The sequence below is a fragment of the Acanthopagrus latus genome, chromosome 9, assembly GCF_904848185.1.
Source record: "Acanthopagrus latus isolate v.2019 chromosome 9, fAcaLat1.1, whole genome shotgun sequence".
Taxonomy (NCBI): Eukaryota; Metazoa; Chordata; class Actinopteri; order Spariformes; family Sparidae; genus Acanthopagrus; species Acanthopagrus latus.
The window spans coordinates 12,550,211-12,577,739 of record NC_051047.1 but is presented as its reverse complement, the minus strand read 5'-3'; the positions used below and the strand labels follow the sequence as shown (position 1 = coordinate 12,577,739).

Below are 27,529 nucleotides of genomic sequence, written 5' to 3'. Positions count from 1 at the left end.
ACATGCCAATCATCACCGCCAGATACCAGATGACGTTGCTGAAGTTCTCTTCAGCCAGAGTCTTGTCCAAAGCGTTGGCTGCGGCCGTCGCGTTATTTCTCCAGTTGTTCAGGAAGTTACCCAAAGCACTGGTCAGGGACTCCTCCAAGTGAAGGGTCAGGTTGGACCAATCGGGTGGACTCATCTAGTTGGAGGGAAAACAGGATGATTTTATGCTAGTTTTCTCTGCAACAGTCAGATGTAATGAAGGCACTGACTACAAACAAAATTGCATCATAACAATGTTAAGTGTTGAAAACGTGTATGTTGAAGTAAACGTGTGTAACGTTGTGATCCTACCCTCTCACTAAAGTTACACAGTGCAGAAACAAGTGACAAGTGAATGGTGTCCCTGTCACAAGAAACTCTACCATCAACATGATTTGGAAGCTGCTATTTTAAGATTTAAAAAAGTTATACGATGCTGCTTTAAGAAGAAGATTTAAAAACTTCTTCCATCACTGGTCCTGTGATGTAAGAGTTTTTAAAACATTGCGCAATGTGTAAAAGAGCCCAAAAAAAGTGACCTTCAACTGTTTCAAAGTTGTTTAGTTTAACTACTAGGCCCCATTCAAGTGCAACCAACAATGCAAAGAACTTCGTTAACAAGCTTTTTCTGTATTGTACATACCTTTTGAGTTAAGAAGGCCACAGGGTTAAATTGGTCAGGAGATCAAGACACCTTGGAGGGAAACTAAACAAAAGGAATAAAGAGGCACTGTTAGGCGAGCACAGCCGGTTAGAGTCAGAAACAAAGTCATTAGTTATCTTTCTGCTTGGCTGAACAGTCGGTTTTGAGTTTGTGTGTCAGCGGGGTGGGAGGGTGACTTTGAAAGTGTTAAGTACACAAAATGCTGCTATTTCCTGCAGCTGATAAAGGAAAGGGAGTGCTGGAGGTCACAATACCCTGCCAAGAAAATACACAAATCTTTCCCAAATTATGGCAGCAAAACAGGGTCCGACATCATTGAATATCGACCTGACCGGTTAGAGAGTAGCTGTCTGGTGAGGTTATCCCTGTAGTCCCCAGTCTGCCCACACGGAGGGAGAAAAGTACAAGAAAACATTGCGTTTTAGTCTACAGCCTGGTCTCTAGTTTTTACTTTAATTTCCTCTAGATGGCAGTATGATGCAACATATTCTGAAGTCATTCTGCACTTACATTTCTGCAGTAAAATGATTTGTTTGCTTCACTGTCAAATTATCAAATTAGAATTGTTGTGTGGCATCTGTTTATGTAAGGAGTTGAAGTGGGGGTTTAGACATGTTCTGCATGTCAAAGTGTCCTTGGATAAGACACTGAACCCTAAGCTGCTCCTGGTGTGCTGGTCGGCACCTTGCATGGTAGCATCTGCCATTGGTTCATGAATCTACGTGCAGCTGTAAGTCGCTTTGTACAAAAGCGTCTCTGATAATTGCCCTAAATGTAAATGGTATCAGTGTCAGCCACAAAGCAGCACTGAAGTCTTTAAAGGTCCATTGTCTTGCTCAAGGACACTTCAGCTTTGTATCTGTTTGCTGACAAGAATGCTTGAAACTGGATCCTGTGTTTGGAGGGGCGGCGTTTCTCCCCCTCAGAGCTGCACCGCTGGAGCGGACGACTCCCACCGCCTCTGATCGTTCCCAGATCAGTTGTGTTTTGCAGCGGTGCCAGCGGGTGGATGCTGCACTGACTTTCTGCTCTGCAAAGTGAAACAAGAGAGGAATGGGTGTACAAAGAGCATAGAAACAAACAGATACACAAACACACACACACACAGAAAAACTGGATCTGAAAATTTCCTTGTAACTGGTCAACTTCCATCACCTGAAGGAGCGGTGGACGAACACAGGAACATCAGACCCTGAGATTGTGTGCAATAGGATGGTGCCAGGCATTCTATTTGCAAATGCAACATGAGAAGGAGTTAGTGCAAATATTGTAATGTGAGATTTTGCATGCTAAAATATTGAAGTGTGGATTCTTTTCTCTGTTTCTCTTGAACTCTGGTCAGTTTCCAGCGTCTGCACGTCCTGATGGCATCTCAGTAATCTGAAGTTTCACAACTTGATGTTTCTTTAAAAGATCAGGAATTTCTCTGTTGGCTCAGTGTGGCGAAAGCACGTTACAACACAATGTGTGTTGAAATGAACTGACACCAGGGGACCAGAACATCTGATGCTTTTCACAATGAAGGATCAAGATACTGCATCAACCTAAACAGCTTTGTTATCTTTCCCTCATGCAGACAGATCTTTTGCAATCACAAAAAAAAAAAAAAACGTGATATAATGCAAGAAAACTTCCCCATTGCTTGACCTAAATTAGTGTTACTGTCATTACTGTTGTCCTGTTTCTTATATCTGTCTCTGCTTATGGTTGTCTGTGTTCTTATCTGTCTTTGCTAGTGTTTGATAGTTGTTATGTTGTTTGCTTTTGCTTTGTTGCACCATAATAGCCTCTGCTTTTATTGCTGCCCATGTCTTTGTCCTGCTTCACTGTAACTGACATGCTTGTTTCTTCATTTTAGGTTGCCAACTTGACACCTGGCCAGGAACGACAGAACTGGCCTCTTGACTAGTTGTGGCATTGTTACAATAATGTTCATTTAAGGTGCAATGTGCAAAGACTTTCAGTTGAAAACGTGCCAAAAGTAACCTAAATTATCAACAAACTGTAAAGAAATAGCAGTCACAATATGTGTGTATTGTGCTGCAGAGATAAGTACTGACATTAGCATGCGATCTCTATCTATCTCTCTCAGTTAGCTCTGGTCTATTCTGGTCCAATGCTCCTGTGCTTACCATGTAAATGCCAAAACTCTTTATTTCCAAGCTCTCACTCTGGACCACTAGATTCAATGATAACTAAGCTAACTAGATAATGGCAGCTACAGATCCTGACTGCAGTTAGCAGCAGTTAGCTGTCAATCTAATGATATGCTGACCCCACTTTGTTTAGAGTATGACTTCAACATTTGGCAAATTCTTAAATATTGCACCTTTAACATGTACTCTCCTTGAGAAATAAACAAAATAACATTAACCAATGATTATTATAGCATTCTAGCATTATTTCTTATTATCATTCTTGACCAGTTTCTAAATCTTTCTAATAAGGCGCCCTTTGTAAAGGACCCTTTGGTCCAAATCAGCAAATAGTCTGACCAACCAGAGCGATATTTCACACCCTGGCAAACTAAATGTTGCTCTTACAACGGCTTAACCATGGTCTGTAAAACATGTGTGAACCATGAATATAGCAATGACCTAAAACGTAAAAACCTTTTATAAATGGTACCTTATTATGTTATGTCACAGCCTAGCTCAAAAGCTGGCACAAAAATGGAGACACAAGACATATTGGAAACTGAGAAAGGTGATTTATTTACAAAAATGTATATACAGATAACCAAGAGAACACAAAAAAGCCTGTCAGCAGGTCAGTCTGGGAGACAATCTCTCCCACACAGAGAGAGAGGTTGCAGGGTGTTTTTTTAAAGGTCCTATTTGTAAGAAAGGTTTATTTTTGAGTCTCACTCCAAACTCCTCAAATACTGACGCTTTGTGAGAGTGACTGACCTGTCCTACAATCCCAAAGCGTGAGTATTTGACAAGTTGAGAATGAGAATCAAAAGCCAACTTTTTCTAGCACACTGGCCTCAGAAGCTTATACACTTCAACCATCCAGTCAGCACCTGCAACACCAAACAACAAGAGCAGCAGGACACAACATACAAGAATGCATGAATAATAATTGCATCAAATATATATCTTTACTTTTATATAAGATTACCCCAGAGACAGACAGGGCCAGAAGTTTGGTTACAATGTAATGGCTTTGAGGGTCTATCAGACTCGCAATGCAGCAGCCCACCAGGATTTATCACTGTATTCCAGAGGGCAAGTTCACCACTGGATAACGTTGTGTATGTATTCTTGATCTCCTCAAATTCACAAGAAATAAGAGACACTTTTCTTATACAAGGGAGCAGGATGTACGATGACAGTGTGTGATCACAGAAAATATGCAAAAGGGCCCACATTATGCAAATACCTGGCAGATCCAAAGTACATCAAAAAAAGTTGTGAAGTACAGCCCCCTATGGGTGTAAACAAGCTAAAGACAGCAAAACTGTGCCTGAACTGACCAAAGGCCACATGACATCATCACAAGCCTGCCTGGATTAAATGTCTGGGGTCAGACATGGCCCAGGACACCAACGGAAACCCCCAGGCAAGACTGACATATGCAAAAGAGAGGGCAGTGCCACTGGAGCTAATGAAGCATAAAACCCCCGTGAGGCATGAGTGTTACATAAACTCTGAAATGCAGATTGACACTAGTTAACACCATATACCAGTGCCTACTGCACACATGGGCAGGAACACATTCACCGGACGCTTGTTCTGTTACCTCACATGTTAAGTGTCTTAGTGTGTGGATATGTGTGCTCGTGGCGTTGTGTCATTCATAGAGCATAAACATAAACCAGGGTTCTGTGCATCACCAGAGTCAGCATGGGTTACATGATTATATAATGGAATAAAAATTAAAATGATGAAATCATGACGGAGACAAAGCATCATCAGTGCCATCAAATCACAAACATCATAGCTTACTTTTTAGCAGGAAAGAGAACTGCCATTTTATTAACTTTTACATGGCTATCTTGTTATAAACAATGACATGATAGAGCCGAAGTATAGCAGTTTTCTATGTATGTACTTAAGGCTGCATTTAAATAGATTTGGAGAAGAAATTCAAACTCAAATATTTAAACAAGGTCTCGAGAACACCGGGTAAAAGAATATGAAACTGTGTTGTCCTTTAAAGCTCCAGTGTGTCAAATGTCCCCTTTTGAAATTTATTGGGTGGAAATGTTCTTTCCTATCAAACAATTTGTGTTGTGAGAAGTTTGAAGCCACAATCTGACAAAGGTTGGCAGATCGTATTTGTTTTGTGCAAGAAAATCACAGGAGCATGAATCGTTGTCGAAGAAGCAAAAACTACACAGTTGGGACAAGAGATAGCATAAAACAAGGATAAACATTGGCATTTCCTTTTCAAGATGGAAATCTCTGATGAAAGAGGAATGTTTGCAGACTGACACCCAATTTGACTGCTTTCTGCCGACAGATAAGGGTAATGTTTAGGATTATAACCAACCATAATATAGATTACAACCAACCTGGTAATGGTACAAAACCTTTATTTGCAGTACATTAGTTTCACTGAAAAGAAATGCTGCCAAATATTGAATATTATATTAATTATATACATGCATGCAGTTATCTACCATAAACAAGAGACAAGAAACAGAAGACATTTAAACACAATGTATAATTTCTGCCACTAGGTGGTCTCTCAATCAAAATATAACAAAGAACATGAGCAGCATGGAACCAGGACAGGTGCTGATAACATTTTTATCTACATGACTTAGGCAGAAACATTTACAGACTAGGTACTGTTTTATTCATACTACATACTTACATTAGCAGACTTACTTCCTCACTGACTCTCTCCTCTCACTGACTCTCTCCAAAAATTTCAGGAGACCATCAGTAAAATCGGATTTCTCTGGTCTGAACACTGCTGGAAACATCTGTGATGATGTAAATACATAACAACATATAATGAACATCTAGCCTTTTATAGACATTTGAATTCAGAAAGGTTACATATCATATCTTTAAATTATATATATATATATATATATATATATATATATATATATATATATATATATATATATATATATATATATATATATATATATATATATATATATATATATATAAAAATCAGAAGAGACTTGTGTGAGTTTGTGTAAAATGTACTATATGTAAATATATGCAAAATGTCTTTGCTGATTGGACCCCATCATGACGTCTGTGAATAGAGCCCCCTAATGAAGTCTAGTCACTGGTGAAGGGGCTGCATGAAGTGAGAGGCTTTGAACTGGATGGATGTGAAGAGGCCTCTGGTGAGCTCAGACCTGGGGCACTAGGTCAGTGGGGTGGAGGACTGATGCAAAGATTGGCAGCAATGATATGATTGGCTTAAGAGGGTGGCATTAGCTGATGGTTATGAGGGAAGTGGGAGAAAGAGAAATAGGGATCATGAGCAACATAAGGATTGTCTTCCTGATTGAATTTACGCATAGCTTCATATCTTGGACTTTAATCTGATTTATACTGTATTTTCAGCAAATCCATAAAATATCTACTACCAGACTACAGAGCAGCATCTTTCTTCAGGCTGTGAGACTCGTCAAATTCATCCTCCACACTTGATTTTTTTTCCATGATATAGCATAAAGGGACATAACTCAGTTTTTGTTTGACAACTCCTTTTGACAAATGAATGAACTGTTACTTTTACCTTAAGCTCTTATTATCTTAAATTGTAAAAATGTACTTCGCAAATCCACCTCCTAGGTCTTCTTTAGATTTGAGGCCTGTCCTGGGTGTTTTATCAGCACTGAAACTTACAGTATTTTGGTGCCTCATGTCCTACACAAAATTGGTTGAATTCAACTTCTGTTAACAGATTGGGGGGAAAAAATACTAATTGTCAACAATAACACTGTGATTTATATATACATATAGAAATGGATATGTGGGAGGTTGTGAAACTGTTTCCCTTGTGCAGTTCCTTCAGAGACAAGTCTAAACTAATATTAGGAGAGTGAAGATCCGGCCCTGTATTGGCAACCCAAGTGAACAAGTATTATACATATTATACACTCTCTGAACCGGAGACTTCACCATGTCCCTCCCCTACTGTCATAAATTTTTCCACACACCTTCACCTGTTTCCTGGGAGGTGTGGCAGTGAGCTCATAGTCCAATGCAATACACGTGACAAACGTGACGAGGATCGTTTTTCTCTGCATACATCGTGATCACGAGAGTGACGACTGCTGATAAAACTTTAGTTAATTCACGTAACCTCACCTATTTGTTCATTTTTCATATCAATAACTGACTGATGTGTTTCCACTCTTTATCAGCAGTTTACACTTGAGACTCTGGCAGCAGTGCTGTTGATGTGTTACTAATCAAGAATGTTGTTGTCAATGATCCATTTGACTCAGTTTGACTCAGATTGACGGGAAAAGGCCTCGCCAGTGTATGCTTCATTGATTCTCATTCATCACGTCCCGACTCTAGACACTGATCTTCCCCGCTGTTATTACTAAGCGCGGTAAATATTTCCTTTTGCCATTGAGGCCAGAATACCAGGCATGCCGTCAAAGTTTAGTTGGGGCTGTGCACGCGGAATGGCAGGAATGTATTGACTATGTTTTTGCCATATATTTGAAAGGTCACTACACATTCCCAGCATGGCTGCTTCCGTTCCCACCCTAATAAGGATGAATAACAAAGACAGTTTTGGTCAAAATGGATCAACAGGAAAAAAAGACAAAACACAAGTGAGTCCACACTGGTATTCCTTACAATGGGAAAACAAACTGAACTGCTGCTTTTTATGTCTAATATGTATTTTGCTTCAACTTGGTATGACAATTATGACTGGCTCCAAATCAGATCTGTCACTGTCATTTCAGTTGTTTTTGGTCTTTATAACCATGACTCCATTCCTTTAATTGCAGTGCTGCTCAAATGTTATTCAATTTAAAAGAATGTATAAGGAAAAATACAAGAATGTATTGAGTTACAGTTACTTTTAGATGATGGTAATTGATTTTATCTGAGTATGTATTGCTGGATTTATTATCTGAAAACAAAGTGAAGGTAAATATAGAGAGGTTGGCCACCTGTACCTGCAGTAATCCTTGTCAGTATTTAGAATGGGGCAGGTGATATAAGTTTTTTTGTCCTGCTCCTGGTAAAAGTGAAACCATATGCAGAAATAAAACAAAATAAATGAAATATGAATGAATTAATGAAAAAATGATCGCATCATTTCGGCCCGAAACATCTCCAAAGGGAAATTTGCATCTTTGAACGAGAGAGACGTCAGCTTTTTTCCAACTGCAAATCATTGCTGTCATACCCAGCTGTTGCCTCTGTGTTGTCAGAAACATATGGAGTTAAAGGCAATATGCCACACCTGTAAGCATGAAACAAATACCAGAGTGAAAGCACAACCATTTAAGGTATAACATTCAAGTTACTTTAAAAGCTTTGTAGAGAAACAAACAAAAACAACCTCTCTCGATCACCCTCTTTCTTATTTTGCTGTGCTCGGGACATTCTGTGTGCCAATTTTTGGCCAGTGGTGTAGACCCACCAATGCAAGGTCTTGACTTTATAGAAACGCGGCAACCAGGTTGCATTGATTCCTCATCTCCCCGGACCTGCTCCGTCTGTGTGAGCTGCAGGTCGGGGCTGAACTACTGACACACACACACACACACACACACACAGAGCAGAGAGGACATGATGAAGCCTGCACCTCAACTCAGTTAACACGAAATTTGTGCCAAGGTGTGGATGATTGGGGCGCCGCATAGCTCAGTCGGTAGCGCGCGACCCATGTGCCGAGGCTCTGCAGCGGACCCGGGTTCGACTCCCGGCCCGGGTCCCTTTGCGGCGTGTCACTCCCCCTCTCTTACCCTGTTTCCTGTCTATCTCTTCACCTGTACTATCGAAATAAAGCCAGAAAGGCCAAAAAAATATCTTAAAAAAAAAAAAAAAAGGTATGGATGATTCACCGCTTTGGTCACACTAATGCAGATCCTTCTCTGTGGCCACTGTCTAGCTCACATACTACTCATACTACTGCTCTCTTAATCTATTGAGCCGTTTTGTATATTTATGTTCAGGGTAGAACTTTTTTGGTGTATGAGTCAGGCCAGCAAATCTCATGAAGCTGAATAGGTGGCATTTTTGTCCTGAGTTGTACCTCTCAGGTAGTCGTAAATTTCCGTAAAGTTATGGGCATGAAGAAAACATTGCTTTGTTTTACATCCTGTGCTGAAAGATCACCACCCTGAAAGACCCCAAACAGTCATAACAGGAAGACATAACAGAGAAAGACAGCTGGGTCACTGCAGAAACTGATGCAGGCTACCAATAGGATGTGACAAAAAGACTAAATGGGTCATATTCACGTTATGGTGTTCCAGTGGGGAAAGACCTAGCTCAGCGTGCCTTTAGGCAAACAAATATCATCTCATCCTTCACAGAGTTCACCTGACACTGATATGCTGTTATGCTGTTGCTGTTCAAATATATTTAACCTCAATTTGAAAATGACTTATGCATGGATAGGTCCTAATATTCAGATCAACGTTGCATGCCTGCGTAAAAATAACATACAATACATATTTACATTCATATGAATTGGCTATATTTCTTCATCTCTTTTATGCATGTTACACATAGCTACTGGCATAGCCATTTGGCCATTTAGAATGCATTCAGCCTTATGAATCCACTCTGATAATATCATCATTCCAACCCTGTGAGGCCATTTGTAGCATTTGTTTCAGACTATTGTTTGTGTTTTCACTGTCCAGAATAGACAATGAACAAAGCCATGGCCTGGATGCCAGTACTTTTCCACAAGGACAATATCATTAGTTTCCTCTTGGGAAAAAGGGAGGGTGTGAGTCAGGTGGCGTTTGGTAGTTTGCTGAGCTCACAAAGACCGCAAGAGATGCAGAATGATAAATGACAAAGACGAGTCAAACCGGTTTGAATTACAGTGCTATAAGATCAAAATGTGTTGCGTCTTGGCTGTAGTCCTGGTTTGCACATGGGAAACAGGTGTAGAGGTTATTGGGCACAGGTAGTGTTCATTAGATGAGTGTTATTACATAAGAACTATTCATCTGTCCAACTTAAAGAGGTGGTGGAAGTAGATCTGCTCATAGGAAGGAGAAGTGCTTTTTGTAAGATCAGTGTTCAGGTCAAAGTGCAAGTAACAGAACGTGCTTAAAGTATCAAAGGTAAAAGTACTCACTGTGCAAATGTATGATGCATGTATTATTGTAGCTGGTTCGGTGAGCTACTTCAAATCCATCTAAAATGCTATATTTCATAGATTTGAATCCCAAATCTGTAAAATGTAATATGTTTTGACCAACCGAGTGAAGGTTAAAATAAAGGTAATAAAAAGTCAAATAAGTAGCATGTTTGAAGTGTGAAGCTATATGGAATGGCACTGTTGCTCTGTCAGTCTACCACTTTTCTCCACACTGCTAAATTTCAATTAAGATCAAATTGATTTCATCTAATTTTGCACAGATTTTTATGATCTGAAAACTAAATTAGAGGTGTCAGAATATACCAATATTGACAATAATGATGATGAAGATATTCCTGCCTTTTACTGAAATATCTCAACAGCTATTTCACTGACTGGCATTAAAATTTGGTACAGATAGCCCACTGTATCCATGGTACCCAGAGGATGAACATGTTTGAATTCACCTGACTAGACTCATGTTACTCATAGGATTTATGCTTGTGACTTCTGTCATCCTCTGACTTTCCCCTCTAGTGCCATCAGCAAGTTCACCGATATGGCTTTCAGTAATATACTGAATGGGTTGAGGTTAAAATTGAAATTCCCCTCAGAAGAAATTGTCATCACTTCGAAGATATTATAATGATGTAAGATATCTGATATATATCATTATCATAATATGAGACTATGTATGGTATTAGATTCTGGATATTGTTAATTTGTAATATAACAGTGTTGTCTTTTCTGTTTTATAAGGCTGCAGTACAGTAAAGTGATGTAATTTTCTACACTTACCAGCCTACTTCTAAGTTATAATACTCACCTTTACTCTCTTCAGTCATTATAACCGCATTGCATATGAGTTTGCAATATTAATATCAAAGTAGGGCCTATTTGGTCAAGAATATTGCGATATTCTATTTTGTCACTTCCTGACATTTACAAAGCCTACTTAAGTCAAAAAAAGAAATAGTCTTCAAGTCTAAAATTTTGTGGTTTTGTCACTGTAGGTCTATACACAACCACAGCACTGAAAGGAATATAGCCTCAGTTACCATAGTAGATAACTGTCTGATCAGAAACAACATTGAAAAAACATTTACTCTTGAATGAATCAATCAGTGAGTGATTTACTTGACACCCGGCTGAATGGGTGTAGCTCTCTTCAACCAGAGGTGAATTAAGGTCCTCCTTGTATGCTGAAACATTTAGTCATTCAAGCTCATGGTTGAATGTCTGATGCACCAGCATTAATCACACCTCCATGCACTATCATGAAAGAAGTGTCCTCTTCCTGAGATCAAGTCAGGACTGAAAGTAAGGTGACACCAAAAGAAAAAATTCCACTTAGCAAATTACTATAAAGTATCTTATTAACCTTCTTTGGTCAAGGTAAAGTCATTAATTTGAATTTATTTCCGCTCGCTACCCACACACTTCCCTCACTGTGTATGCTACATTTTAACTTGTTGCTATGGAGAGTCATAGGACATCAGTGATATGAGTCACTGTCTAAATAGGAACAGATTTCAAGACCCCTTAATGCCACCAGCTGACTAAAAGAGATAAGTTCCACAGTGTTGACTGTGTCACTCTTATAAACACGGTATACAGTTGTGTCATCACATTACTTAACCATATGTAGCATTATGAAATTGGTTAGTCTGGGAATTGACACTGTGCTTCCTAATAAATCAGATTGCATTTCAAAGTGTATCGTCACAGGGTGACTTTTAATCTCCTTACTTCATTATGGAAAGTTACAGAGTCATGAGGTTTGGTCAACTGAGGACAAACTGATGTATGGAGCTAAACTGGTAAGAAGCGGAGATTTGTAAGCCACTGATCCTGCCTTTTTGATTGGTTGAATCTTGTGTAAAGACTCCTGCAGTCACCCAATCCTCTTTTGGCTTTGAGCAGATTAATAAAGACTTGCTGGGGTTTATATAACCCTGGCCAACAATAACTGAAAGCCCCAAAATATATAGGGAACACACTGGGTGCATTTTGAAAACAACCAGTCACTACACATGTGAACAAGTTGCATGATATATCACTGAAATATCACTGGAAATAATGGAGCTATTCAAAAGAGTCAATACCAACATAACTACATGTGATAAATAGCCAATGCTATTCTGCTCTCATTTTGAAATTTCAGTAAAACAGATGCTTAGACTGAAGCCAGCTGATAATCACATGATCAATAAAGAATGTTCCTAGTGTTGCAATATCCTTGAGTACACAAGTCATCAAATCACTTTGCATGAGCCCTAAAGCACATTGAAATATCATTTTAGATCAAGTGGATGTTAATGTTGAGCAAAACTGACTTCAAGTCATAAAGTAGTTTTTTGTCACAACATAAAGAATGAGCCCACATGTCTTTTTGTCTCCACAGAAACTTTATTTTAAGTCTCTAAAAATAAAATCCATAAAAATAAGAACATATATTCTCTCAGAAAGAAAGGTTTTTAAAGCTCTTTCCCATAGAGCAATCATCACTTATCAACCCTCCACATGTTATGCATCATATATGCCTGACATTAATAAGGATTGGCTTGTCACATTATAACACCAACATTTGGACTGAGGTTATTCAACAATGTGGTCAAATTCCAAAATACATGAACAAAAAGTTTATCTTTATGTCTGTATTCTGGGGGTGCTGATGTGTGGACACCTTGCACTGTGGAAATAATGACAATCCAGAAGGCAAGCAACTTTAGGCACCTAGCTGAACCCTTGATAATGTCATGAGTATGCAAATCCAGTTATGTGCTAATCCTGCAACAAATGTCAGAAATGTCATTTCTGCGTTGCATTATCATTCTCTTTGAAATTGTACAACATGACAAAGCTGATACATCAAATGGCTTCAAACAAATGTAGTATTCACTGAACAAAATTTTCAGGACGTGTATATTTTTTGTTTTCTGACTTTTTTTTTTTTTTTTCGCTAACCCTAACCCATTGCACAATAAGACACGTTTGGTAAGAGGTTTATGAAAGATGCACTTCAAACAAGATTAAATGACATTTCAGCTCTGCAGTGCACTAAATGTACATTGACACACAGTAGATACACAAGAGATAACCTACTATATGGGGAAATGTATATAGTGAGTGATCCAGTGAGCCCTGAATTTTATTGTACACGTAAAAATAATGTAACAGACTCAACACACATTTCAACAATGTGAAACATGAGAGATACGCATAAAAATAAAGTGATACAGAAAGATAAACATTGGTACTTGTGGCTTTTTGTTATGATACAATAGTAGTGCATTAAAAGCTGCATGTTTGTTTTCAAATGTAACACAGAATACAGCCACAAAAAAATTAACAAAAACACAGTAGTAGAAAATGCAATATATGAAGTCCCTCACAGTAACAACACATTTAACAGCCAATCAAAACGAATAAGTACCATTCTATTGTATACTAAGTTTGGCTAGTTCTTCTTCTCAGATGAAAACACTTGTTTATCAAATAAAAAAAATGTTCATTTTTAGTCTTGTGCTTCATCTCTTCATTTACTGTGCTGCAAAACACACACATATTGTAAATATCAGATATCTGCTGTAAGCTTGACAAAAAAGTTTTGATGCAATACCTCCAGTAGACTAAATCAAACTCTCAGCAGTAGTGGAAAAAAAAAGCTTAAATCACAGAATACATTTGGGTTTTACCTTACAAAAAAGGAGGACAAATGCATATACGTGTAAGGCAAATATTAAATTAACTTTGAGGACAACAATTCTGAAAATTTCAGTAGATATTCTGAATGCAGGATTAGCTAACGACAAGCGCTGTACAAAATGGACACACCAGTGCCAATAAGCTTCATAGTCATAAAAGAGTATAATTTTTCTCATATGGAGAAGTGTAATCATTTAAAAAAATGATTAGATTATGCTTCGATCCCTGTTAGAGAGCTACAGAAAGACAACTGTAAATATTACAGACAGAGCTGCTCAAATCTCTGGAGATTCCATTGTTTGTTTGCAACTCCCAATCCCCCAAGTCACGCCCCGCTTAATAAAAGCCCCCCCCCCCCCCCCCCAGTCCCCTTTAGTTCAGTGCAGGGTTCAACTACAGTGAGAAATAAACAAACATGAAGATGCCCAAAGAGCAGACGAGCATCAGACCCAAGTTGAGCAGAATTTTAACTCTAGGTGGCTCGTAAAGCATCTCTGCAATGTCTACCTCCTGTACTACTTTTTGCTGTGTGCTCTGTGGGCCCTCCTTACATCCACAGAGGCATTCCAGTACACGCAGACACCTGCTAGTCTCTTCATTACCATGGCAGCCTTCCTCTGCTCTGCTCATCTCCATCCTTCCATTACCAAATCGTTCTACAGGGGTGGTGGTAGGGGATGTCTCCAAACTAGGGGTTGCGGGATCGTGTTCAGTGGACGGGACCAAGAGTTTGACATCCGCCCCATCCAAACACTTCTCCTTTCTGACATCCGTGGGAAGTTCTTTATGAAGGCTACCATCACCAGTATTATGACTCTTCACAGTCAGTCTGTAAATTTCCTCACGGTCCTTCATGGGGACTCTTTCAATGCTGCGGAGCCCCCAGACTGTGGTTGTGCGAACCTGCTCCTCATCTGGTGGGGAGGTGCAGAGGCTAACCACCACCGCTACCAATCCTGAAATCCAAAACAGCCCAGCAGCAAAATACATGTAATGAACACTGACGATGAAGGAAGGCCTATCATCTGGCTGGTCACAGCGAGGCTGCCGGTAAATAAAAGCTAGGATGAGTCGGAGGGTACCCAGTATGAAACCAGTCATGCCTCCCCAAAATGCACCTTTCTCATTGCACCGTTTCCAGAACACACCAAGCAGGAAGAGAGCAGCGATTGGTGGAGTGAGGTAGCCAGCAACTTCCTGGATGTAGAGGTACGTCTGTCCACCTTGCATTTCAATAATTACAGGGACCCAGGCAATGCTGATTGCCACCATTATCACAACGAATATCCGGCCCACAAACAGCAGCTCGCGCTGAGACGCCTTCTGTCTAAGACTTTGGTAGATGTCCAGTGTGAAGATGGTGCTTGAACTGTTGAAGATCGAGTCTAGATCACTCATCAAGGCCGCAATCATGACCGCCATCATCAGTCCCCTGAGTCCCACGGGCATCACTGCCATGACAAGCCGTGGGTAGGCAATGTTTGAACAACCGGCCTGTGAACCACACACAGCCATGCAGTGCTCAGGCCCAATGCAGGCGATCTCGTCAGCAAACAAGATGCGGGAGATCATTCCTGGAATAACTATTAGAAACATGGGCAGGATCTTGAGAAATCCAGCCATGAGTGTAGAGCCCTTAGCGTGAGCAATATTCTTAGCTGCTAGTACCCTCTGAACGATGACTTGGTCTGCACACCAGTACCAAATAGATGCAGGGGTCTGGCCCAGAATGAATCCTGGCCATGGAATGTCTTCATCCAGGGGACCTCGAAGGATGCGTAGAGAGTCTGGTTTTGGCTCAATGCGACAGGAGGGAGAATAGGTGTAGTTTCCAGAGGCCATTATTGCAGTAACATTAGGAACTGCCTGCATGTACTTAGTTCGGACACCCTCTAGCCCACCAACTTTGATTAGGCTGATTGTGGTTAAGGTTAGGGCTCCAACTACCATCAACACTGCCTGAAGTGCATCCGTGTACATTACTGCCACCAATCCACCAGTGACAGTGAGCAGTGCAGTCATACTGATGAGCAGAAAAATAGACAGATAAAGATTCCACCCCAGGGACTCCTGAATAAAGAGAGCGCCAGCATACAAATCCACAGACAGCTTGGTAAAAATGTAAAGTAACACAGACAAGGAAGCAAAGTAAACCTTCAGCCTGTTGCTGCCGTAGCGTTTTGACAGGTACTCGGGCATGGTGTAGACTCCCGAGTGGATATAGACAGGGATGAACACCCAGCCAAGCAGCTGCAGAAGTAGAAGTGCATTAAATTCCCATGCTCCAACAGCAAAGCCACTTGCTGCTCCTGACCCAGCCAGGCCTATGAAATGTTCGCTGCCAATGTTGCTGACGAAGAGTGATGCACCTATCACTATCCACGTCATGGAGCGTCCAGCCAGGAAGTAGCCACTCACAGTGCTGCGATTGGCTTTCCACATGGCAAGAAACCCAATGATTAGCACCAAGATAAAATACAGTGCTACCACAGCTATGTCCGCTGCTTCCATTCCAGGACCCATTTTTACAGATCCAAAAAAAAATCTTACAACTATACGAGTCCTTGCAAAAAAAGTGTACACAAACAGTCAAAGTTATGGATATAATTGTCAAAAAAAGGAGCAATGGAAATGCTCTGCTTTGGTTTGCTGTCTGGATGGAAGCTGTAGTATCCACCGTCAGGTCAAATTCACTAGACGTGCTTCGGAGGGGGTTATCCACCGGCACTGAGGTCGTTCTAGTTTTAGAGGAGGATGCTGTGGGCCTCTGGTCTAGTAAAGCCTAGAGTAAATATTCCTGCAAGACAGCAAAGACAAAGAAAAACACCTCATTAGAGCCTTATTTGAGAGGGAAACACACCGAACAAAAATGCTTGAACGTTTATAACAGCCTCCCTGAACAGGAGCAGGTAAAAAAACGCAAAGTGGGATTAAAATTTACAAGAGTCAAACTGAACATCATATCACAGAAAATGATCAAAATCACTAAGGAGAGAAATAGCACACTATAAATCATGGGACTAAAATAAGACTTGCAGTACTTTTCCAGTGCCAGTCCATGGGTTTAACCTACGTATGACTTTCCTCCTTAATCTTTTTAACACAAAGAACTCAAGCCATGCCACTGTAAAATCTTCAAAGACAGATTAAGAGAATTACGTAAGAAATCAAGAAGAGTCAAGAAGGAACAAAAACATCTAGCCAAGAATTGTGTATTTCTTTCATTACCTAATACGTGTCCTGACGTGTTATCTTTGCAACCTCACGCTAATAACAGACATACTTGTATATAGGTAGTCATACAGGCACAATTTTCCATGTTTTTGTGGATGTCGCATCAGAGTTGGTGAGTAGTCAATACGGTATAAGAAAGAACTTCTTTAGTGCATTCTGTACTGACTAAAAAAGTTACATGCTACAAAATCTGTTCTTCCTCTGACACCAGTGTTGTCAAGGAGGAAGTACAGGCTATTTCAGCTTCTATTTCTAATCCTTGCCTCAGGGTTTCCAAGGATGCCCCCTGGCTTTTTTTGTTGTTGTTATTTTTGTTGTGCTGTGCTAATTGGCTACAGTTTGAGGCAATGTTGTACTAATGTTGTAATACTGAGGAACAGTCAAGTCAGGTACATAATGAAGGTAGAACATTGGATGAAATTAGTGAATGCTGACACAGTCACACATATTTAAATCTTTATAACATTGATCCCAATTATGTACATATTCTTTGGCACATTTCAATATCCTGCATGCTTTCAGCTACTGGACTTCAAGATTTTGAATTCCTGCTGTTGGTAAGGCAATGTGTGGCATTCTAGTTGTTTTTTAATGGTGCTTTTTGTACTTTAAATTGCAGTGTTAGCTCAGCTAGCATCATAGCTTCATTGCTATGCAGAAGCCTGTTGTGCTCCTTGCTGGTAGCCTGTGTGTGTTGCTGCTGTGTAATTTATTTCGAGGTCTTGTCCTGAAGATAACAATATTACTTTGTATGAAGAAGGGGTCAAACGTCAGGAATTATTCCGATTTGCAACATTGAGTAAGTCTGACTAGGACCAAGCAACTTGTTGCTCAGTGGATATGGACATCAGCTCAATACATCCTGGTGCACATGGGCATTGCCAGCATTATTCCACAAGCAGAAGAACTCAGCTTTCTTGGTCAATATAATACAAACTGTAAATGTTTTTGCTCTAATTGACTATACTTATCATCAACACCACTTTAATAAAATTGCGGCACTACATTTTATGGTTTAGGCCATGAATAGTAGAGAGATGCAACAGGACACAACAGGACATTACCTAATCACACAAAATTACCTCATGCTAGAGGTCAAACCATGAACTTACATCTAATTGTATGCTACTAACCTCTGCTAAATAATTCAAATTCAATAGATAATACATAAATGTGAGGTGGATCAAATCGAGTTCCTATGCCAGCAAGGGGTAAAATAAGCATGGTAATGTGTGCACATCTGTTTTTTGTCCATTTACTCACACACACACACACACACTTGGATGTCTGGCCCCTTGAGGTTTCAGCCTGCCATGCATGGTCGAAAATAACCCCACGGGTTTGTCTTCACAACCAGGCTTTATGCATAACCATTCCTCTCAATAAAAGAAGTCTTTGTTTGCATTTTACCATGTCATCATCAAGGGATACACTCCATGTGTTCACCATAAACTGTCCAAGAGACTCTGGCTCTGAACAACAGCAAAGTCATTCAAAAGATTCATACATTTTTTTTGCAAAGTTACATAATGTGAAATTGAAACATAATCACTACCATCATAGTATGCCAGGACCTACTTCTACAGCCCTCACTTAGATCGCTCCAAAAATGATTACAAATATGGCCCTGCCAGTACCACAGGGATACTACTAGCCCAAGCTAATTTGTATATTTTAGTTAAACAAAAACAATAAGTGTAATTCTTCCATTCTTCCCCTTTCTAAACTGATCACTGACTCAGATAAAGCAAGGCTCAATCAAAGATGAAACCGTAGTACTGCTATAATAAAGTTGTGCCAGGTATTCAGAAGGCAAGAGAGATAGCAAGGCAAACCAGCGCTGACATGCATGAAGCCCAGAGAGGGAAGAATTACCTATACCCTTAAAAGATAAGTTCAACCCAAAATAAAAATCCTGTCTTACTCACCCCTATACTGAAGGAAAGTCAGGTTAAGTTACGTGCTTCAGCTAATTTCTTGAAGGCATATGTGTCAACTTGCACGTTAGAATAAAGAAAATATAACAAGGACAGGTATTTCTTACTTCAACAACTGTCATTCATGAAGGACAGGTGTGTTTTAATTCAACAACTGTCATTCACGACAAGATGCCAAAGACACCCACCCTCCAGACACAGCTTGTCTAACCACGGAAGAGAACTGACTACTGTGTTTCCATTTTTTTTGTGTGTTTTTTTTAATAACAAATCATTTACACCTATATATTGTATGAAACCGATGGGAATTGGATATACAAGCATTATTATACTTGGTTGAAAATATAGATTTGTTTACAGATATCTATATAGATAAATATTGGTGATTGTTTTCATCCAGCTTTGTATTAACTTTGTACACCTTATTTTCACATTATAATATCGTATATGATATATTAGAATCACATTAAACTCAGCAAATCTTCCTCAGCATGCAACCATACCAATGGAAAGTTGGGTTAAGTTTTTTTAGTTCACAAATGATTTCTGGAGCCTCACCCCTTTTTTAAGACGTAACTTTCACAGTAGCTGCTGAGCTAAAATATTTAAAAAGCACACTGTCTGAAATGGATGCACAAGCTCGCGAACGGCGCAATTTGAGCTTTCTGGGCTTCTGGAGATTTGGATTAGGCTGGACGAGGTGTATGGAGCCCTTTAATGTTTTATTTTCCGTTTTAAAACAAGTCCCCATTTACTTCAGCTGTTAAGGAGAATGCCGCAATCCTGTTTTCCTGTGAAGCTCCAGAAATGTTTAGCGGAGCCTGAGAAACTTCTGCCGTCTTTCCATCAGCATGCACCTGAGCAGATAACCACTTAATTCGTCAGCGCACTTATCCTTTAAGTGTAGCAAGCTCCAAAACCTATGCAAATCAGACTTTTTCGGTTTTTTTCCCCCGGCTTCCTTTATTTAACAACTGAGAAACCGTTCAGATTAAAGGTACGCAGGTTCACACATCTTAAAGGGAGACAGCTAGGCCAAATGCTTCACCTTCTGCTTTGAGGCATAACAATGAACACAATACCAAATCCAGCTGTGTGGGGATGCAGGTGAAGCCATGGCGGGACCAGTGGCGTGCCATGGATAGTTAACGATCAGAACAATGGCTCATTAATTAATGGGCCAGCTGTGGCAGTGAGCCTGAGACTACCTTTGAGAGTACAAAGGGGAGGCGAAAACCAGTTCGCGGCCAGGCGGCGGGCAGCGCACAGATGCTCCTACTGTATGAGGCGGAGGGAAATTTCTAGAACAGTCACTCATTCATCCGACTGCAAAAACGCTGCGCATCTCCAAGGAGCATTAGTATTCCTCATTGTTACACATCTTAAAAGGCACTTCCTGATTCGTATATGAACTGTAAACACGCAGTCGAGTCTTCAATATAATGTAACTCAGGTGTTTCAAGCATTTCTGCCCCCGGTTGACGTCTCTACAGCTGCTGAGGACACACATAATGAATGACAGAGAAACTGCCATTTACCAAAACAACAAGCTTAACAATGACACACGTTTTAATAGAGTAAAAAGCCACTTTAATGCTCCAGACGCACTTAACTCACCGGCCCCGCTGTTTAGACCCAGATAGGCACTGAAGAAGTACCTTTGTTAGCTCGCGTTAGCACAAGCGATACAAGATGCTAAACGACACTGTCACGTTACCCGGCTGAAGGAGAGATGTGGATGGAGGGAGGAGGAGGAGGAGGAGGAAGAGGAGGAGGAGAAGTGACTCCCTCCTGAAGAAGACCCCCTGGGATAGATGGCTCCGCTTACCGAGCACTGCTCCGTGTCCAGAAAAAAAAGTGCGGATTAAACGGTGGGCAGCCGAGTTATCTTCTCTGCTTGTTGTCTGTGGTCCCAGGAGCTGTTGACACCCAGTCCAACAATGCCGCGTGTCTCTCCCACTTATAACGCGCTCGTTCAGATCCACGCCCCGCACCAGCACGTCACGTATCTGTGGTAAAAAAAAAAAACGCTTCTGGAAGGTGCTTCAGCCAATTATCACGGGCACGTGTGTCGACATGCATTCTCAAGTTTAAAAAAATAATAATAAAACAAAGCACTGTACAGGTGTGTTTTAATTCAGCTACTGTCAAGCACGGAGAGATGCCAAACACACACCCACCCTCCAGGCACAGGTTGTGTAACTGTGTTGTCAGGTTTATATAAAAATATATATATATATATATATGAATTAAAACACACTATTTATACGTATATATTTTATCAAACTGGTGGGAATTGGATACTAAAGCATTACAATGCTATGTTGAAGATGCAGACTTGTCTACAGGTGTTCATGTACACCGATGCATGGATTGGCGACTGTTTGCATCCAACTTTGTATTAACTTCATGCACCGTAATAACACAACACGATATCATTATATGATATAATCTAATTAAGATCAGCCTATCTTCCTCAGCATGCAGCCACAAGTAGATGCAAACGTGTCCAATTAACCTGAAATAACCGCTTTAATTCCCCTGATCTGTTGCAAAACAAAGAAACTACTAGACACCTTTGACGAGCTAATCAGATTACATGGAGGTGCCTGTAATCTGGAGCAATCTAGAAACTGACAATTGCATGCTCTCTGAAGAAGAATTTATTCAAAATGTCTCTTATTCTCATCACGTGTGTCAGTAATATTGCATATAAGAGATAAAATGTTGTCCATACTTGGCGCACGTTTTTAGTTTCACATGTGGCCTGGCACAGACTCAGCTATTCATACAGACCAAAGGAAGTGATCAGAGGAAATGATTGTCATTTTAGAGCAATAGAAGGATGAACTCATGGCCCAGCATGAATAATATTCTAAGTATCTATTGTGCATAGTCCATATGGTTTTACTGGCACTCACAGTTCAGCCACCTTAGGTTCACTCGCTGCAAAAACAATTCATATTTCATATTACATGAAATATGGAGGAAGATGCGCATCTCCAAATCTCATCAGGCAGCAACACCTCCCATGTAGAGTGGGCCCTGAGATATGTGCGTGCATAAACTCATAATAATATTGATAAGAAGAAGAAGAAGAAGACGAAGAAGAAGCATTTGCAAGCAGGTAACGACAACCCCAACAATAATACACTAGTAATAAATGGCTAATTGCCATATTGGTGATAACAACTGTCAGCAGCCTCAGCAGTCAGAGGAGAATAAGGTTAACATGGTTGACTTCCAGCAAAACATCCCGCAAGGCACACACACAGCTTTGCATAGTGAGTGAGACAGAGTAAATTTCCACTCGCTCCTGTAGACAGATATCTTGGAAATTTCCACTTCACCAGGAACTACATTTCCCAGCCGGCGCTGGCTGTGTTGCGTGTTTGTCGAGCGACCCGAGACGAAACATGGCAGCGCCGGTCGATGATCCAGATTGAGCTGCAGGTTTATCAGTCAGTTCACTGGCCGTTTTGCATCGATTTTCTCTGCGCGTCTCCTTTATTTTGTACGCGTGTGTCTGATAAGCAGACGTGTCTCACGCGTCACAGCTTTGCGACGCGCTGCTGTCACCCACGTTATTACGTTACAGAGAAAAGGTGCGGACGTGCATGTCAATATATGACACGCACTGTAACAACCTCCCTGTTGAGGTGAGAGCTCAGCAGGTGAGGGCAGGAAACTGTCTGGAAAGTGATACAGGTTGGTAATGACAGTGGAAAAATCTTAACTTTCTATCTAACCAATTAGCAACTTGAATGAGAGAGTTAATGAGAGAGTCTAAATGTCTGGTCATGACCAGATCAGAACCTCTGATCAGTATGATGTATTATATTATTCTATGAGGCCATAAAAGGACTACATGTTTAAACTAGCCACCATAAAGTATAACAACAAACAAACATGACAATAGCAAAGCATACCCATGAAAATAAGTGTACCCATAAAGCCCACATACGCACTATTTCATCTCAGTTAACACGTTATAAAACTGACTTGGTTCATCGGAATCAGAATCATCAGAAATACTTTAATGGTCCCAAGGGGTAAATTGCTTGTGTTACAGCTGCTCCCATTCAGAAGTCAAAGAAAATATGCAGAAGTAATGTATATTCTACTAGAAATTGCACATCATTTGGTGTATAAACTCAACACAATAAAGCGTCCAGAGTTGTCCTATTGACTCAGAGTGTCTGACACTCAGGGTGAGGAGTTGAACAGTTTGTTGGCCGCAGACACAAATGATTTCCTGTGCTGCTCTGTTGTGCATCTTGGCGGGATCAGTCTGGTATAAATAAATGATAGCTATATTGTCTACAATAGTAAAGTAGTAAGTTCAGTTTATCTTTCTGTTTTTTTTTTCTATTGGACCTAAGAAATATATTCTAAAAAAATACAAATAACCTATCAAAAAGTTCAATTCAGACCAGTTAAGACGTGATTCTTTTTACTTTTACTCAAATCTGACTTTGTCACTTGATTGTTTTGCGACAGTGATCGTGGCAAAACATCATATAAGAGACAGTGAAGCAAATGAAATGAATCAATAAAAAGGCTACTGTGAAGTAACTCAGCCAGTTGTCCCGGGCACATGTTTCAACTTGCATCTTAGAATAAAGAATATAATAAGGAAAGGTGTGTTTTAATTCAGCAACCGTAAGTCACGAAGAGAAGCCAAACACACCCACCCTCCACGGCTTATGTAACTGCAGAAGAAAATTAACCACTGTGTTTTCAGTTTGTTTGTTTTTTTTTATTATTTAGATAACTAATCATTTACACCTTTATATTGTATCAAACGGATGGGACTTGGATACTTGGATCATTATAATGCTTTGCTGAAAATACAGATTTGTTTACAGATATTTATATACATAAATATTGGTGATTGTTTTCATCCAACTTTGCATTAACATTGTGCACTGCAACATCACATTATGATATCGATATAATCTAATTAAGACCAGCAAATCTCCCTCACAAGCAGCTGCATGTAGATGTAAAAGTGGCTAATTAACCTGAAGTAACACAGATTTAATGGCCCTAAGACATGATTCTTTTACTCAAACATGAATTTGTCACTTGATTATTTTGAGACAGTGTTTGTGGCAAAACATCATATAAAATGACAGCAAAGTGAATGAAATGATGAATAAAATAATTGTCATTTAAACAAACTTTTTCATGAATATAGGTCTCACGTTTATAAGAAATATGTAGACATTCTATGAATTGTTATCCCGTCCTGAAGCGAAGAAATTCTGGTCAAAAAATTTTAACGTTACACAGCAGTCGCCATATAATCGTACTCAAAACGCTCACACAATAACCATACAAGCTGCATCCTTTCTTCCTCTGATACAGAAAAGCATGCAGTAGTTATTCTGTTAAAAGAATCAAGCTTTAGGGTATAAACTATAGCTAATAACATTAATATGAAATTAAGCTCAGAGACCAGAAGAAGAGCTGTGTAGACCATCTGTTCCAGTGCCCACTCAGATAAGTCTAAAAAAGCCAGTAGTTTCCCATCATGCATTTAGATTTTGAAGACGGCAGACGCAACCCCTGACTGTAGATGGGCCGCTGCTTAATGATCTTGTAAGAATATCAATGCCGATATCAGCATGATGCAATGTCATGCATTGTGCAGTGAGTGATCCCATCCCATCCAGGCCTGGCTTATCTCCAAAGTGCCTAATGATTGAATAGGATGCTGCTCACTTTGGCCCGCTTTGCCTTGTCATCCCAGTCACAAGACCTGTGGTGTCGTTGAGAATCAGCGCTCAAGAGCAGCTGTGCTTCATGGCGGAGTTACAATGAAAATTCATGAGAGGTTGCCAGTTTTGTGTAACCCGGCTGCCCCGCAGGCTATTTATAGATATAAGTCATGGGGATGCAAGTTGACACTACAGTTTGAAAGCACCTCTATAATGTAAATTTGAAACAATGGTAGTGAGAATGTAGATTCTAAGAGATTCAGTAGACGAAGGCGTCTGTGTGCCTTGCTTGAGTCGCAGCATCCAAAATGGTGACGTTGGAAGTCACAAAATGCTCTCAGCTAATGCCAACAGTGTCAGCCAGGATGATGATGTTCAGTTGCTATGTCTCTGTGTCTGACAGATGAGATTGTATCAGATTCCCATGATGAATTCACAGAGCTGCTCGACAGTTTGTTCTTACTGCCAAAACTTGTTGTTTTTTTGTTTTTTTTGCTAAAAAATAGTCAGATTTCACTCACCTTGCTCACTCCATTACTCCAAAGGCAGGGTCAAAGTGCAGTCACTGTAAATGTAACATGTTCAATGACTTTGGTTGACCACCAATTTGCAGTGTGTTTGATGTACAATTGTTGTGGAATTTTGGGTCACTTGACCATTCAGGAGAGAGGAAGAAGACTCAGAGACACCGATTGCTTACGCTGAGATAGTTTATAAAACAAGATTTTGGAGGAGCAACATAACATCACGTCTGTCTACGCAGGGTGTTGCCACGATAATCCTAACAAGCCTTTCCAAGTGTCCAAATTATATCTTACAGCTTCAGGAGGCAGTGCTCCCATACATGGTTATCTGTTTAATAACATAGCAAGGGGGGGGAGATGCAGTCTCTCCCCTCTAGCCAGAGGACAAGGAGGTAAAATAGGTCAGAGACACTACTTCTGCTAACACAGATAGATCGAAGGCCTCCTTACGAGGTTTACACAAACAGTCAGACTGTTCTGTAGAAATATCTACAGTAGCTTTGAGTATCTAGGCTGCAGAGACTATGAGAAGATTGCTCGTAGAGCAATCGCCACTATCATTATCCAGACTTTAACGTCTGTACAAGACACTAATGACCTGCTATTGTTTGGAGACATACTGTCCTTGGATAATCACATTTCTTACCCAACAGCTATTATTATTTTTGTGGTTATTGGCAGTTTGTAAATCTGTGTTCACACCCATCTTTGTTCCCTTATTAGGCTTCCATTCAGGTTTATCGGGTGGAAGGCCACAACAGAGATCCAGCCAGACGACTCACTCTGCTGCCAGCAAGACAGACCAAGTGGAACAGGAGCTGGCTCCAATGTGGGTCGGTTATTTTCAGCCATCTATTGCCTCTAAACTATTATCAGAGATGGATTGTAATTAAGTACATTTTCCCAATACTGTACTTATTATACACTTATGAGGTACTTGTACTTTACTTGAGTATTTCCATTCATTGCTTCCTAATACTTCCACTACACTACATTTCAGAGGAAGATGTTCTTTTACTCAATTACATTTACGTGATTATTGAAGTTACTAGTTACTTTGCGAATTATTTTCTGAATCAGAGCCGAAGTCGCGCATTTAATTGTGGATGATTTTATTAACGATCAAGTGAAAAAACACTGATTTCAAGATATTTATAAATGCTAAATATTGAATTCAACAATCAGCCAGATCAATAATCATTTGACACTTTGTACAGTATACAGTGTATACATACATGTAACTATATGCGCACATTATTTACTTTTACTTATACTTTTAGGATGCTTGACTCTCACTTTCACCCTAAGTGATATTTTAACATGATAACTAATAAAAGTATGATTTTTGGGTACTTATTCCAACACTATTATGCTGTCAGTGGTCTGCCCTGTGATTGTCTCTGCCCAGACATTCACCCACCGCTACCCTCTCGATAATGGTATATTAATTTTTATGACAGAAGGGACCACTTAACAGAACCAATGCTTTTTTCTATTTTTGGAAAAGCCCAATTAATATAAATTGGGGGTCAAGTCTGCCTCATTCTCCACAGTATGTACGTACTTACAAAGATTTCTCCTTTCAAAAAGAAAAAAACTCAAAGGCAATTATGCTGCAACAACCACACTGAAATTAATGCTTTTATAAGTGGAAATGTGAGTTACCTGCTGTGATCTTGCTCTCATGTCACAATGACCCAACATTGTAGATTATGTAACGCACAGATTTCCTTCTATTCGAAGACCAGAAGAAAGAGAGGAAATGTGCTAAGGGGATAACGGGATGCAGGATACCTCTAATATGTTGACCACTGCTTTCTTTTGTCCGTGAATTGGTGGGTTGATTCTCCCTGGTAACAAGCTAGTATCTCTGGCAGTTATGGCTGTGACATCTATTTGATATGAATCCCTGCAAAGCTATTTATGGACAAACTTCAGGAGGACAAGAGCTTGTGTACAGGAAAGCACCTCGCTGCCTTGTGTGAAGTCATCCTACTTTGTTGATAGTGCCAACACTGCACAAGTAGGAGTAATATGAGACATGCTCCTTCTGATTAAAATTACTGGAGGTAAATGTCTGTCCTCAGTGGCATTATTGTGACCTCTGTGTCGCATCATAGTCTTAAAGGGGCTCTATGTGACAATTTGTAGAAAGATTTAAAATTTGTAACCCAAACTACAAAATGCACCTTTAATGAGAAAGAAAAAAAACACATATATTGTATTCTTCTGCAGCGCAGTCCTCTTCAGTTTTGATTTAAGATCATCTATGGGGATTTTTAATCTTCTTCTGGATCCAAATGGTGACCATGATATACAAAGTGATGGACAGTCATGCTGTTGATATTGTAGAGAATACCTAAATCTTGCGTTATTTACGTGGAAGAACTGTGCAAAACTTAAACATACACGATGGCACATAATCTTGCAGGACCACTTGAA

General features: G+C 40.0%; 2 protein-coding genes across 7 annotated transcripts in view; one reads left to right on the top strand and one right to left on the bottom strand.

The window, feature by feature from the left end:
- Positions 1 to 670: 670 nt before the first annotated feature.
- On the bottom strand, positions 671 to 20,976 carry slc5a3b (solute carrier family 5 member 3b). Of its 6 annotated transcripts, XR_005076776.1 has the most exons (4): positions 20,458 to 20,976; positions 5,516 to 5,627; positions 1,563 to 1,721; positions 671 to 733 (listed from the first exon to the last, which is right to left on the bottom strand). XR_005076776.1 is itself a non-coding variant. In XM_037108719.1 (2 exons), the coding sequence occupies exon 2, from the start codon at positions 16,190 to 16,192 to the stop codon at positions 14,063 to 14,065; it is 2,130 nt and encodes a 709-aa protein (XP_036964614.1). In that variant the 5' UTR covers positions 16,193 to 16,466; positions 20,458 to 20,871; the 3' UTR covers positions 14,020 to 14,062. The 6 variants fall into 6 exon arrangements, 3 of the variants coding, with proteins under 3 accessions (XP_036964614.1, XP_036964616.1, XP_036964615.1); XR_005076774.1 differs by having other exon boundaries at positions 677 to 1,721; XR_005076775.1 differs by lacking the exon at positions 5,516 to 5,627 and having other exon boundaries at positions 677 to 1,721.
- Positions 20,977 to 25,904: 4,928 nt separating this feature from the next.
- Positions 25,905 to 27,529, top strand: part of dop1b (DOP1 leucine zipper like protein B) — a 29,710-nt gene continuing 28,085 nt past the window's right edge. Inside the window, exon 1 of the mRNA XM_037108715.1 lies at positions 25,905 to 25,920. The gene's annotated coding sequence lies outside the window, so the exon portion shown is untranslated. The remainder of the gene's footprint in view (positions 25,921 to 27,529) is intronic.